Genomic DNA, 14,390 nt, shown 5'->3' on the forward strand with positions numbered 1-14,390 from the left:
TGGTTTGTTTATATATATATATATATATATATATATATAGGCAATTGACATAATTCAGGACTGCATGTAGCATTTTCCCTCAAATAAAACCATCCAAGCATCCTGGAGACGGACAAAAGATGGAAACGAGGTAGAGATGAATTTACGTATAGAACGACTTGATATTTTCTATGACGACAATGCTTCTAGTCAATTTGGTGTTAGTTGTTAACTACTGATGGACACAAACTCGATATGAATTTCAATTATCAACAGTACGACAATGAGTAGAGCGACTTTGTTATTCATCTTTAGGGACAATACACCGGAACTGTAAGAACCTAGCTCTGGAAATTCAGAGCATGCTGCCATTGCCATCCCTTGATGGCAAAGAAGAATAGTAGTACACAAGCAAGAAGCCTCGGAAAATAAAGCAAAAAAGATATAAGAATGGAAGCAAAAGAGTAGGATGGTTTGCCTCTGGCATATACTCATATATGAATGTTTAAAATGCCTATTCAAAATCAGGCTTCTCTGGATAAGTGCAGCCTGACCTTTGTATTATGACATTTGCTGCATAACACCCAGCTCTTACACAGTCCTCTACACTCCTCTCTTGGACCAACTGAGACAGAAATCCTCCGACAAACGCATCACCTGCCAAAGTTTTCGCATAAGTGATAAGAAAACAGAGAATCAAGCGAAAAATATGATCCAGAAACCAATAATCATTGGACAAAAAGGAACAGAAAAGGCAGCATTAGTCATGTCAGCAATCTTAAATAGTCACAAAACAATCATGAGGGTTAGCAATTTGTCCTAGTGCCATAATGACGTCTGACATGTTCTTTTCAATAACAACCCATGGATGCTACCTCAGATGTAGGAAATACCTGCACCATTAGTATCGACCAGCTTCTCCTTCGGTAATACAATCACAGGGAACGTTTTCACCTGTTGCCAGGGTTCACAAAAGGAAAGGCCATGAGAAGTCATTCATAATCCCCAAAATTCCAAGACTCATGACAGCAATATAACCCTATACATACTATCAGATACAGTGCAAAATCTCGTCCCATAAGTAACTTCACTTTCATGCCTTGGCAAATTACAATAAAATATCAACAATGTCCATAATGTTGCAAGATTTAATGTGTTGGGCAAGAAAATCCAAGCAAACAAGATGAACAATTGAATATGGTAGAGACAAGAACGTTGAGACAGATATCGAGTATATGAGAGGGGGATGATAAACTCATGGAGAACCAACCAAGATGGTAGGAACCTGGCTAGAGGTATCTAAGAAGCCCTGGTCATGAGACTAACTCAAACTTGTGCTGTAACAGTCATGAACAAGATTCGAACCAACAAAGATGGTGGTTGCACCAAAATATTTGGAAAGTTTGCAACAAAACCAGGGTAAGCTTTTTAATAGGAACATTATGTGAATATCGATTTGAAAAGCTGTCAAGAAATAGTTGGAAGAAGGATTGACAGTCTGCAAGCATCACATCTGTTTGATCATTAATCATGTATTTCTCCATATTCCCTGTTTCACTGTTTTAACTCAAGTGCTTTTAAGAAAAATTAATAGCTATGCAACAAATTTGGAGGAACAGTGAAATGAACACGCAAAATGCTAACCTTTCCATCATCAGCAACTATGACTGGATCACAACCTTGGGTGATAACGGTAATCCTCTTGTGCGTCCCAGATGCCTTGGGAAGTGCAGAAATCTTCAGAGCAATCTCCTCAACATTCTCAGTCTAAGAATCATTGATAACCTATCAGAATGAGTCTCTAACAAGAGAAGTATAGAAAATAGAAAAGCTTTTTACCTCCCAACCACGAACTTTAGCAAAGGTCTTTGCTTCTGTTTCATTCCCAAAGAGATAGTCAACATACCTGAGAAAATGAATAAAATAAAATTGTTGCAATAAACCTTTAACAATTTTGACCAATGTCTTAAAATCTGGTCAGTGAACACATCAGCAAGTGGCAGGTTTGCTTTACTCTAGCCCCATGCTTGTTCAGTCAGTCAGAACAGCTTGAATTTGTCGACAATAAACCAGAAAGAAAAAGAAAAATCCAAGAGGATCTCTTTTAAGTAACTTTTGTAACAGGCATGTCTCTACTTCACCGTGTGAAAAAATAAGTCTAGATGTCATGCTAAATCAATGGCCAACAAAGGGATCCAGAAACAGTTTCTGACATTTTATGGTAAGGATGAGCTACTTACCATAATGCTTTCTCCTGAGCATCCCGGAAAAACTCGCAAATAAATGGAGCAGAAAGGTTCATCATAAATACCTGCAACAGAAAGAGCATGATGTGAGGGACTGAATGGTGTAACTCCAGTAATAAAATACATAAGAAGCCTAATGATGGAAAAGGAAAATTACCTTGTTCTTGGCTGCAGCATGCTCAGCAACAAGTTGAATGGACTCCGGAGACACCGTCAGGAAGAAACCAGCAATATAAATATAGTTTGCCTTTTCAACTGACAGAAGTAATACAATTAATGGAAAGTTGATGGAAGCTAAACTAATGGGTTGGAACAATTAGCATAAATTAATCATGTGCCCTTTCTTCAAATACAGACCGAGACTTCAAAGATGATTGAAGAATCATCTGTTACTTGTGAGACTATTCAAAAGGCAGTTCAGGAATGCAGTTTAAGGTAGGAAGGCTTCCCTTCAAAGGTTTCAGTGTGTATTGAATCTAGGTTCCCATTAGGTACCAAATAATATATTGTAAATAATTCATCGAGCTAAAATCATCTATGCTTTACTTTGAAAAGTTTATCAATGAAATATCCAATTACAAGCTCCAAAACTAAAATGATGAAAAACAAGCACTTGATGGTTAACCAATATAACAATGATTACTTAAACTGAAAAGACAGTCAAGTACAAAATTTTTATTATTTCTGTCCCATTAAGTTATAGAAGAAAGTTTCATATTCCAAGAGGTTAGAAATTCAAAGGTATATAATAAATAAAACTATTATTATATGTATATAAATAAACTGCATAATTAGTTGGGATCGAATTGGATCAGGTCTAAAAACCTCTAAGCTAGACAGGACTGGAAAATTTCAATGGGCCAAATTTGGACCCATATTCATCAGCAGGTTGGAGCTGTCCAAGTAGGGACAGAGTCGAGTACCAAGTTTGTGGGCTGGAGTGACAGCCCTATCAAAGGTGGTGGTAACAGTGACAAGAGTTTCAACAAAAATGGTGGTTGCAGTAGCACTAGTAGTTATCACTGCTTCTATGTAAGCAAAGGCTATGCTAGTGCAAGCAAAATAGTAGCTACAATAGTTGCGAAAGCAGGAGCAGTGTTGGCAACAACAGCACCACCACCATTAGTCCTAATCGTGGTGTGGCTGGAAAGACTGCAATGTGGTGGTGAGATGGCAGTATTGACTACAAGAAAGGTAATAGTCATGGTAGCACAATAAAAGTAGCAACCATGGTAGTAATGGCAATGTGGCAAAAGATGATGAAGGGGGTGACAAAGTTGGTAGGTGGCAGCAATGTTGGTGTCACAGACAGAAGCATTGGTCATAGCATTGTCAATGGCAATAATAGTAGTGCGTATAAGGACCTCAAGTTGTAGCACTTCTCCTAAAGCTGTGAAACTGAAAGTGAAGAAAAGTTCTCATATGTTCAATTTTGTTCTCTCGATATTACATTTTGGGAAAAAAATGTTGGCAAGCATAGAAGAAACACAATGTGATGCATATGTTCCTTTTCTGTTTTAATTATATTTGCACAACCAATTATGTAAAAAAGGTCTCTCTCCCCCCACCATGCTCACCACCACACGCCGCACCTCCTAGAAAAAAAAATAAAAGCAAAGCAAAACTAAAGATCCTCCAATTTTTTCCTTTCCTCGGTTCCCACCATAAGGAATGGGCTACGGGTAAGCATGCTCCATCACTCTTTCCTCTTAACAAAGTTTCAAAGTGTCATAGACTATCATCAACTACAGTTCTTTGTAACCTAGTTCAGACTAACTAAATTTAGATATTAGATGCCAAATGAGGTGACATTGTAGGAAGAGTTGACAAACTCCCTCCTTTTGCATATAAACGAGGAAATCGCCCTTTTCCTTAATTAAGCATTTTAAAAAATAAGGGGTTATCAGCACCACAAAAGCTTTATTCATGTGACAAGCAGCAGGGTTCCATATTAGCCTGCAGGTGAGAAACCCTCTAAACAGCTAGAGATGTAATTTATAAATCTCTTTTTTATTTTGTTTCTGCCTTAATTTCTCTATATCTTCCAAAGTCTTGAAGTCCTCAAGTTGTACAAAAATTTTTTGTAATCTCCCTTCATATCAATGACATGTGCTTGAAATGAATACATAAATAGGTATCCTAAGGACTAGATTCAAAGAGCAGAAAGTTACCTAATGCCCAGTTTTCGGGCTTCTTTAAATGTTCCGACTTATAACAATTTGCTGCAGATAAGTTGGCAACAAGAGACCTATTTATCATAAAAAGAACGATGTCATTATATATCTTGAAGATTGCAAGCAAAAAGCACATTCAACTATTGAAATCCATAATTCCATATGTTAGAAACCAAATAAACAAATAGATTATTCAGAAATCAAACTAATATTCACAATATAGCACCTTGAACCAGAAAGAGAAAGTGAATCGATATTAAATAAAGCATGGATTCAATGGGAATGTTCCTCGTGGACAACTTCAATACGAATAAGGTACCTGGCAGACTAACACTTGGTCCTGATCCATGTATTTCACTGATACATGCATAAAGGAAGTAAAAACAGTTGGAAGGTTTCATTTGGTAACAAGTCAAGGTCTACCACATGCACCATCCTTAAGTATGCAATCTATATTTTAGATGAAAACGGGACAATGTCTTAGAGCATCAGATATGGTAAAAAAATTATAACAAGATATATATCAGAAAGAACAATATAGTGACAAGACTGGATTAGAGTGTTGATATGCTGGGTGGGGTTAGAGACCAAAAGAGTCATTAAGGCCCATCAATTTTGTGGGTGACCAAGGATTTAACCTTTTTAACCTACCAGATAAACTGATGTTAGAATACACTTTCCTGAAACAACATTGGGTTAGGTCGAGCCTTACGTCAAAATGTGGCCATTTTAAACAAAAGCTGATGACAAGATCATGACCAGACACAAAGATGGAGGTGATATTTTTTGGTGCAATTCATGGAGACAAAAATTAATGAATTTAGGACCCGAGCCGTAGATATGACAAGCAGAGGTACGTGTCATAATCATAACCACCTAGCCTTTTCGCAACTATTTGGGGTTGGCTAAGCAAACATACATGTTGTATAAGAGATATCTGTCAACCTAGGAACCTAACAGATAATCCTAAGAAGAACTTACCTTTCACCACCAACAACACAGACAGCACATGTGCCAGTTGGAGCAGTCTCATCCTCATAATAGTGACCCTGTTTGAGAGTCATGGAAAAAAATATATTGGAGTGTGATCCAGTGGCAGAAAAGAGCTGAAGAATATAAATTTAGAGGTAAGAACAAGGAGAACTTACATTAACACCTGAATCTTTTGCCTTTTTCTTCATTTCCTTTCCAAACTTGTCCTTTCCAATGCAGCCAATATAACTAGTTGCACCAGGAATTTGAAGCATCCACTGCAAAAGGATATGTGAACAATGATGGCACTTCAATAAAGGTTTGCCATACCGTTTGATACCGTACTGGACGTACTGTACCATATTGATACACGGTATATCAAGTTATACTGTACCAAATCACGTATCAACACTATAATAGGATGGTATCAATATGGTATCTGGTACCAAGACGGCAAATATTGCCTTCAATATTAGATTTTAGTAAGTTCATGGTAAAACATACCTGAGCAACCCTGATCGAATTCTGGGTAGCCCCTGGGTAGATAAATAAAGCATAGGACTAAAAAGTCAGAACATAGTTCTACACATCAAACCAAAGCCCCTTCCCCCGAACAAATAAAGGAACACATAAAAGGCAAAGAATGAATATCAGCAAAGTCAAAGCATTACCTCCAGCTATGTATTCAACAGTGTATTTACTAGCTAAATCATCATACCTGGGGAAATGACATAAGTTTAGAGCAGTAGAGAACATATCACAACAGTGTACAATTTAGAGAGAGAGAAAGAGAGAGATTCAAAACCTCTCAAATATTGTCATGTTCCAATTCCAATTAAAAAAAAAAACTTTATAAGCACATGGAAAGAATGTTAAAAAAAAAAAAGAACTACAGTAAAATAAAGTGAGTCAAGAATGTCATGTCTTCATTTATGGATATCACCAGACCTATGCAAAAATGACATGTCTTTTTTAACTTAGTGATTTAGAACTTACATAGAAACATGCTTTTCCTCAGCAAGAATTGCATTGTTCAACTTGATATCATATCTGGAATGGAATAAGAAATGTGAGTTGTTGTAGTCATAAAAGTCATCATGCTCTGGTACATCCATATAATTCTCTAGTTAACATAAAATATATTCTATATAATTAAAATATTTCCCAGGAAAAGGCTATAGATACTTGCTAGCTCTATATAATTAAAATGTTGTCCAAGGAAAAGGATATAGATACTTGCTAGCTCCATAGCATTTAAGAAATATGCAGAAAAGGAACTTCTAAGATAATTTTCTAAAAAAATCCTAATAGTAATACAGAAGACAATGTAAATGCCAGTAAATGTAAAGAAAGTTCAAGAATCAAGATTTAAATGAGCTCAAAGAAAACATGCATATTTAGAAATCAGGAGCTCTAAGTTCTACAGAAGAGCACAAAGAACCATAACTGTATTCATCACATTCAGACCATAGAATATTTCAAAATAAAATGCACAAAGGAAACACAAAACAACTAACACGCCACCTGATCACAAAAATACAACCCACAAAGATCAAGCTAATGTGGCTCATTATAACATGTAAGATAGCATGAAGGGACTAAATCTACAAAGGAAAGATAAGAAAATAAAGAAACAGAAGGACAGAGCTGTTCATGGAAATTTATCATAAAATATGTTTTTAAAAAAAAAAAACACGTTGCAACAATAAAAGAATTCATGTAACAAGACTTAAGAATGTCAAAAAAAGTGGTAATAACGGAAAAGAAAGATAAATCAAAAAGTCCACATCGGTGCACCTATAGAACAACAAAATCCTCACAATAATCAGGGAAGAGAAAAACTAAAAACTATTCATTATCATTCACAAGATTTCAGATAAAATTAATATTCAATCTGCAATACTAAAATCCAGTAACAGCTAATCAAGTAAAGCAATCTCAGCATGTAAACAATTCAACCATATTTGAACATAAGATAATCTACAAACTTGACATAACTGAACATATAAAAGATTTATAAAATAATAACCATCATACACTGTCTACCATATTTTGAACTTAAAACGAATGCCAATTAACTGTCCAATTTACCCCAGATTAGTTTGAAGATCAGAAATTTCAATATCCGAACACCCAATGAAAAAACTCGAAGAATCAAGAATTATATATTAGAAAAACTGATGGACATAAAAAAAACCACATTTACTTCGAGAGTTAGGTATAGGATACAAAAACAGAAAAAGAAACAGCTTGTGCTATTACGGCTTCTAGAAACCCAGACAGCAGAAGAAAAAGCCAAATCTAAAGAGAACTATCAAAAAGAAAATAAAGAAAATGCGTAAAATAGAAAATAATACGATCAACTCGTTGGTATGCTATGACATCTTCAAAATCCATGAAACGCCTCATCCATTCGCATCACCAACACTTCAAGAAAGATCATATGATCTGACCTTCAGCTCTACAAGATAAGATCCAAAGAACAACGACAACTCTTTATTGAAACAGATCAAGAAACCTAGAATTTCGAACTCGTCCAATATCACGAAACCACAAGTTACAGATCTCAGAACAAGATCCGTGGTTCATCACTTGCCCAATAAGCTAGGGTCTACGATCTCGATGCACTCCTGTCGAAGTCCATGACCAAAAAGCAGAACAAAGAACCAAAATTACAAGTAACGCTAAATCCATAAGGCTACGAAGAACTACCGTTCAAGAAATCCGTGACCATAAATCAGATCAAGGAACCACAAATTTCAAGAAACACACAAATCCATGAAGTCAGCTACCATGAACAGATCGAGATCTAAGATCCACCAGTTGACCGACGAGCTAAGCCTTATGATCTTTAAGCATAAATCCGATCAATGAACCCCAAGAAACAGTCAACACAGCAAAGCTATCAAGAACGGGTCAGAGCAAGAGATCAGAGAGAGATGGGTTACTTTTTGAGGAACTCCTCGTCGACGACCGCGGAGATGTCGAGAAGGGGATTCCCCATGCCCAGGAGAATGCCTTCGTATGCCATTCCGGAGAGCAAGCGAGCGAAAGAAAGTAGGAGCAACAGGAGATCTGAGACACTAGGTGCGGGAGAAGGTAGGGCATTTATAGGAGGGGAAGAGGAGCTGTCTTTTTCCCTCACCCACCATCTGGCTCCGCCGGAGTGGGTGGGTGAGCGAGCGATTTCGCGTCTCCCGCCGATGGAAGGTTGGCCGTCGCCCACCTTGATTCGACCGGGTCTGGTTCGGCTCGGACTCGACCGGTTTGATTTGGACTTTTAGATCTCTAGGTCCGGATCTAATCCAACCAGCTCAAAATTTGGCTTGCATTTGAGGTCCGATTGTGGTGGCCATGCGACTACGACCAGCTACTCCGAACCATAACCAGTGTGAATAAGACCTCATAACAACTCGGGTTCGATGTAGGTCGATCCAACCTGCACATGCAAAATGCCTTTCATTTTTTTTTTAATAAAACTATGAGATCATCAGCTGGATGTCATAAATGAAATAAACAACGCCATTCTCACCATCATCATTATTGCTGTTGGTACATGGATACGATTACAACATAAAGCATGATAGAATATGTAATAGGCCAGTTTCTTTTTATGGTTTAAGCAGCGTATGTTCATCTTTCCTTCGGCCATTCCACCATAGATCTTCTATCCACGGACAATTCCACAACCGATTCCATTCACAATCGAGGCAATTCCACAAGCAATTCCATTCCACATCAATCGTATGCAATTCAACACTCAAGCAGCCGAAAAAGAGTTATTTGGTTGCACATACTCACCAATAATTGTTATTTGCTTTTTATAATAGTTGGTGCCTTCCTTTGTGGATATGCTTCTTATTCACCATTTAAATTGATTTTTTTAATTTGAAAGCATTTTTTATGCTCTTATGTACATTTCCTATTTTGTGTAAAAGACTTTACATGTTGCGACATATGCAACCAAAAATTGAAGTACAAGTTCTACCAAAAAAAATTTTTTGAAGTACAAGTTTTCATTTGGAATGCTTAATATGCCAGATATTATGTTTCAAAATCAGTTATACATGAATTATTTAGAGATAAAAATAAAAAGAGGATGGTTTGGATACCTAAGCATATCAGAGTGGATTTGAGTTGCATCTTTTACGCAAAAGGATGATTGATCTTTTTTTGCTATACGAACCATTAGATCAAGTATTATATAAATTTCAAAATCCTTCAGCCTCATCTTTTTATCTATAATATAGATTTTTTTTTGAGGTGGTAAAACGGATATGTTCATACAACTTTAATATGAATACATCTAACAAAATTAGAGAAAAGAATCTCTAGAAAGACTAGAAGGATACCCCGTATCAGTCTACATATATGCTCGGCCACATAAGAATATTGTTAGCCTTGCGATATACATGATGAATATTGATGAAAAGATAATCCTTGTCATGCTCTAAATATCATGAAGAAGAGATGTAGCATTGCCTCCAGCGGTTGGTCTCAAAGCCATACAATCACAATGGCTGAGTTCTCCTTAATCTCTAACATCTTAACTCCTAATCTCAAATTTATAACATTAGTCCAAGCCGTCTGTAGCTTGATTGCTGGAATCGATGAAAGATGTTTAACACACTATCCAATGATTGATATTATAAAAAAATAATAAAAAATTATTATTGATAAAAAAACTTATAGAATGCATTTTCAAAAAATAAAAAAAAATCCTTCGATTTGTAGAATTAAAAAAAAATCGCACGATCACAAAAATCAAAAAAAAGTTATCACTTTTCAAAGTGCATTTAATGCTTGCAGATTATTTTTTTCGTTTAAAAATTTTACATGATGAAAATATTTCTATATTTTGATTATGATATTGCTTCACAAAAATTATGACATCCTTTCACAAAAATTTTGACACTCCTGCTCTTTGAAAAAAATTATAACATTCTTCTTAAAAATTATGACACATTTCTTAAATATTATGATACCTCTTCATAAAATTATGACATTTCTATGAAAAGAGTGTTATAATTTTTTTGAATGAAGGATGTAATAATTTTTGTGAAGAGATGTGATAATTTTTATGAAGAAGTGTCATAATTCTGTCAAGAAGGGATATCATAATTTTTTATGATAAAATATTATAATTTAGTGAGGAATGTCATAAATATTTTTTAAAAAAAATATTATAATTTTTATAAAAGATATCATAAATTTTTTTAAAAAATAATTTTATTATTTAAAATTATAAATAAAAGATAAAATTATAAATATCAAATATATATTAAAAAATGATGACACGGGACGAAGTAGTGTGTTCCATGCCAAATTTTCTGCGCCACAGGCAGTAAACAAAAAATTTCTCAACCCTAAAACCCAATCTAGGGTGCGCGAAGAGCTTCCCGGGAGCGGTTTATGGGTGAGCTTCGTCCTTCTCTCTCCCTCTCCTTGATTCTTCTCCATTTACCCTCCCTCCCCCTAGTGGCTTGTTTGATGGATTTTGTATCCGATACCGGCCTCGAACTTTTCTTTTCCGCTTGTTTATTTCAGCGGCTTTCAAGTGCGTCTCGGAGCTATGGAGGCGGAAGCAGTCAGACATGACGCGGTTCTTCCATTCCGTCAAGGTACACGATCGATCGTTCAATGGTCCTTGATTCCTATTGGTGCAAAAATCTGCTTACGTCGGAGAAGCTGGAGTCGCGGTCGCCGCTGGGACCTGCAAAAGAAGTCTAAACCGGAGGTGGGATTGCTCCGGCAAGACCCTCCGACGCTCAAGTCAGTTCTCTGCCTCAACAAGAATGGAGTGCTCGAACGAAAATTTTAGCAGAGTTTCTAGGTAAAAATAAGAGCTTATGGAATAACGTATCTGGGGTTCCCCTTTTATAGACGGAGGGGGCAACAAATTGATAGCGACGCCTGTAACCATCTAGTAGTAGGCCGCCCAGAGTCAGGAGGAATTTATTGCGGAGGGTAGTGGAGTGGGATCGTAGCTATCGCCGTGGCTCGCCACGTGGAATCAGTTACGGGGAGTGGAGCGGCGTCCGCCGTCGTGACTTGTCAGGAAGCGGTGGAATCGCACAGGATCCGCCGCAGGGAGTGGAGCAGAATCGTGACCGTTAATACAGCCTGCCAGGGGGTAATGGGGCTGCATAGGATCCGCTGCAGGGAGTGGAGCAATGTTGTCCGTTACTGTGGCCTGCCAGGGGGTCCAGACTTGTCGGCCGAAGTTCGGTAGGAGTCGGTAGCGAGGTCCGGTACTCGTAGGAGTTTGGGCGAGGTCTTCCCACAGTCGGAGTAGAAGACGGAATCTGGCTGCCGTTGGAGTCGAGGACGGAGGCCGGCTCCCGTAGGAGCCCGGGTGGAGCCTTCCTGCAATTAAAGTCAAAGGCGAAGTCTGGCTCCCGTAGGAGTCCGGACAAGGCTTACCAGCAGTTGAAGTTGAGGACGGAGCCCGGCTCCCGTAGGAGCCCGGGCGAAGCCTATTTTCGGTTGAAGTCGCGGGCGGAGTTCGTCTCCCGTAGGAGTCCGGACGAAGTCTGTCCGCAGCCGTTGGAGTCGAGGACGAGGCCCGACTCCCGTAGGAGTCCGGGTGGAGTCTTCCTGCAATTAAAGTCAAAGACGAAGTCCGGCTCCCGTAGGAGTCCGGACAAGGCTTACCAGCAGCTGAAGTTGAGGATGGAGCCCGGCTCCCTTAGAAGCCCGGGCGAGGTCTACTTGCGGTTGAAGTCGCGGGCGGAGTCCATCTCCCGTAGGAGTCCGGATGAAGTCTGTCCGCAGCTGTAGGAGTCGAGGACGAGGCCCGGCTCCCGTAGGAGTCCGGGTGGAGTCTTCCTGCAATTAAAGTCAAAGGCGAAGTTCGGCTCCCGTAGGAGTCCGGACAAGGCTTACCAGCAGTTGAAGTTAAGGACGGAGCCCGGCTCCCGTAGGAGCCCGAGTGAGGTCTACTTGCAGTTGAAGTCGCAGGCGAAGTCCATCTCCCGTAGGAGTCCGGACGAAGTCTGTTCGCAGCCGTTGGAGTCGAGGACGAGGCCCGGCTCCCGTAGGAGTCCGGGTGGAGTCTTCCTGCAATTAAAGTCAAAGACGAAGTCCGGCTCCCGTAGGAGTCTGGACAAGGCTTACCAGCAGTTGAAGTTGAGGACGGAGCCCGGCTCCCGTAGGAGCCCGGACGAGGTCTACTTGCGGTTGAAGTCGCAGGCGGAGTCCGTCTCCCGTAGGAGTCCGGACGAAGTCTGTCCGCAGTCGTTGGAGTCGAGGACGAGGCCCGGCTCCCGTAGGAGTCCGGGTGGAGTCTTCCTGCAATTAAAGTCAAAGGCGAAGTCCGGCTCCCGTAGGAGTCCGGACAAGGCTTACCAGTAGTTGAAGTTGAGGACGGAGCCCGGGCGAAGCCTATTTTCGGTTGAAATCGCGGGCGGAGTCCGTCTCCTGTAGGAGTCCGGATGAAGTCTGTCCGCAGCCGTTGGAGTCGAGGACGAGGCCCGGCTCCCGTAGGAGTCCGGAAGGAGTCTTCCTGCAATTAAAGTCAAAGGCGAAGTCCGGCTCCTGTAGGAGTCTGGACAAGGCTTACCAGCAGTTGAAGTTGAGGATGGAGCCCGGCTCCCGTAGGAATCCGGACGAGGTCTACTTGCGGTTGAAGTCGCGGGCGGAGTCTGTCTCCCGTAGGAGTCCGGACGAAGTCTGTCCGCAGCCGTTGGAGTCGAGGACGAGGCCCGGCTCCCCGTAGGAGTCCGAGTGGAGTCTTCCTGCAATTAAAGTCAAAGGCGAAGTCCGGCTCCCGTAGGAGTCCGGACAAGGCTTACCAGTAGTTGAAGTTGAGGATGGAGTCCAACTTCCGTAGGAGCCCGGGCGAAGCCTATTTTCGGTTGAAGTCGCGGGCGGAGTCCGTCTCCCGTAGGAGTCCGGATGAAGTCTGTCCGCAGTCATTGGAGTCGAGGACAAGGTCCGGCTCCCGTAGGAGTCCGGATGGAGTCTTCCTGCAATTAAAGTCAAAGGCGAAGTCCGGCTCCCGTAGGAGTCCGGACAAGGCTTACCAGCAGTTGAAGTTGAGGACGGAGCCCAGCTCCCGTAGGAGCCCGGGCAAGGTCTACTTGCGATTGAAGTTTCGGGCGGAGTCCGTCTCCCGTAGGAGTCCGGATGAAGTCTGTCTGCAGCCGTTGAAGTCGAAGACGAGGCCCGACTTCCGTAGGAGTCCGGGTGGAGTCTTCCTGCAATTAAAGTCAAAGGCGAAGTCCGGCTCCCGTAGGAGTCCGGACAAGGCTTACCAGCAGTTGAAGTTGAGGACGGAGCCCGACTCCCGTAGGAGCCCGGGCGAGGTCTACTTGCGGTTGAAGTCGCGGGCGGAGTCCGTCTCCCGTAGGAGTCCGGATGAAGTCTGTCCGCAGCGTTGGAGTTGAGAACGAGGCCTGGCTCCCGTAGGAGTCCGGGCGAAGTCTTCCTGCAATTAAAGTCAAAGGCGAAGTCCGGCTCCCGTAGGAGTCCGGACAAGGCTTACCAGTAGTTGAAGTTGGAAGAGACTTGCGAGGGTCAATCCCGTCAAGAACTTCGACCGAGGATATTTTATACCCAACACCAGTCCCGCTACTTTCGAGTTTGAATTTGGAATGAAGGAAGTACAGAGAGGTCGTCGCAGTCGAAGTTCTCCCCCAGACGCCCGCGCGCAACCGTCCTCGGATATGTTGGCATTTAATGCGCGCATGCCGGAGTCCCTTTTTCCGATTAGGATGACCCGAAGAGTCTTTTCAGAACTTCCATCGGGACGCGATCCCAAGCGTCGTGCCATGAAAGTTTGCGAACAGTCAACCCTCGGTAGCGGCGAATGGGACACGTGGTGAGCACCGATTGGCCTAGGGACACTCGCCACCATAATTGCGTTAGGCTCCACTGCCTATTTAAACCCCCCACCCTTCCTCGGGGGGCTTCGCTTCGCCTGAAGGACGGCATCTTCCTTTCGCCAGAGAGCTTAGCCACTCTGCCACTCCATCGGTGCCCCTTCCGACTCTGAGCGTCCTTTGCGCTGGTTTTTGCC

The 14,390-nt window shown here is 41.2% G+C and overlaps 1 protein-coding gene across 1 annotated transcript; it reads right to left on the reverse strand.

Moving 5' to 3' along the window:
- Positions 1–220: 220 nt before the first annotated feature.
- On the reverse strand, positions 221–8,550 carry LOC105054498 (adenosine kinase 2). Its single transcript, XM_073245714.1, has 13 exons — positions 8,320–8,550; positions 6,368–6,421; positions 6,043–6,089; positions 5,876–5,907; positions 5,548–5,649; positions 5,381–5,448; positions 4,397–4,473; positions 2,383–2,480; positions 2,220–2,290; positions 1,819–1,885; positions 1,624–1,746; positions 873–933; positions 221–636 (listed from the first exon to the last, which is right to left on the reverse strand). The coding sequence occupies exons 1-13, from the start codon at positions 8,400–8,402 to the stop codon at positions 494–496; spliced, it is 1,026 nt and encodes a 341-aa protein (XP_073101815.1). The 5' UTR covers positions 8,403–8,550; the 3' UTR covers positions 221–493.
- Between the last annotated feature and the right edge of the window lie 5,840 nt (positions 8,551–14,390).

The sequence above is a fragment of the Elaeis guineensis genome, chromosome 11, assembly GCF_000442705.2.
Source record: "Elaeis guineensis isolate ETL-2024a chromosome 11, EG11, whole genome shotgun sequence".
In the NCBI taxonomy this organism is placed as follows: domain Eukaryota; kingdom Viridiplantae; phylum Streptophyta; class Magnoliopsida; order Arecales; family Arecaceae; genus Elaeis; species Elaeis guineensis.

Bases quoted from the DNA above. Each gene is read 5' to 3' on its own strand.
- LOC105054498 (XM_073245714.1), bottom strand. From the start codon at position 8,402: ATGGCATACGAAGGCATTCTCCTGGGCATGGGGAATCCCCTTCTCGAC. The intron at 2,291-2,382 runs GTAATTTTCCTT...TTTCTGTTGCAG, and splicing joins ATGCTGCAGCCAAGAACAAG to GTATTTATGATGAACCTTTC. The intron at 1,747-1,818 runs GTAAAAAGCTTT...AATGATTCTTAG, and splicing joins CTAAAGTTCGTGGTTGGGAG to ACTGAGAATGTTGAGGAGAT.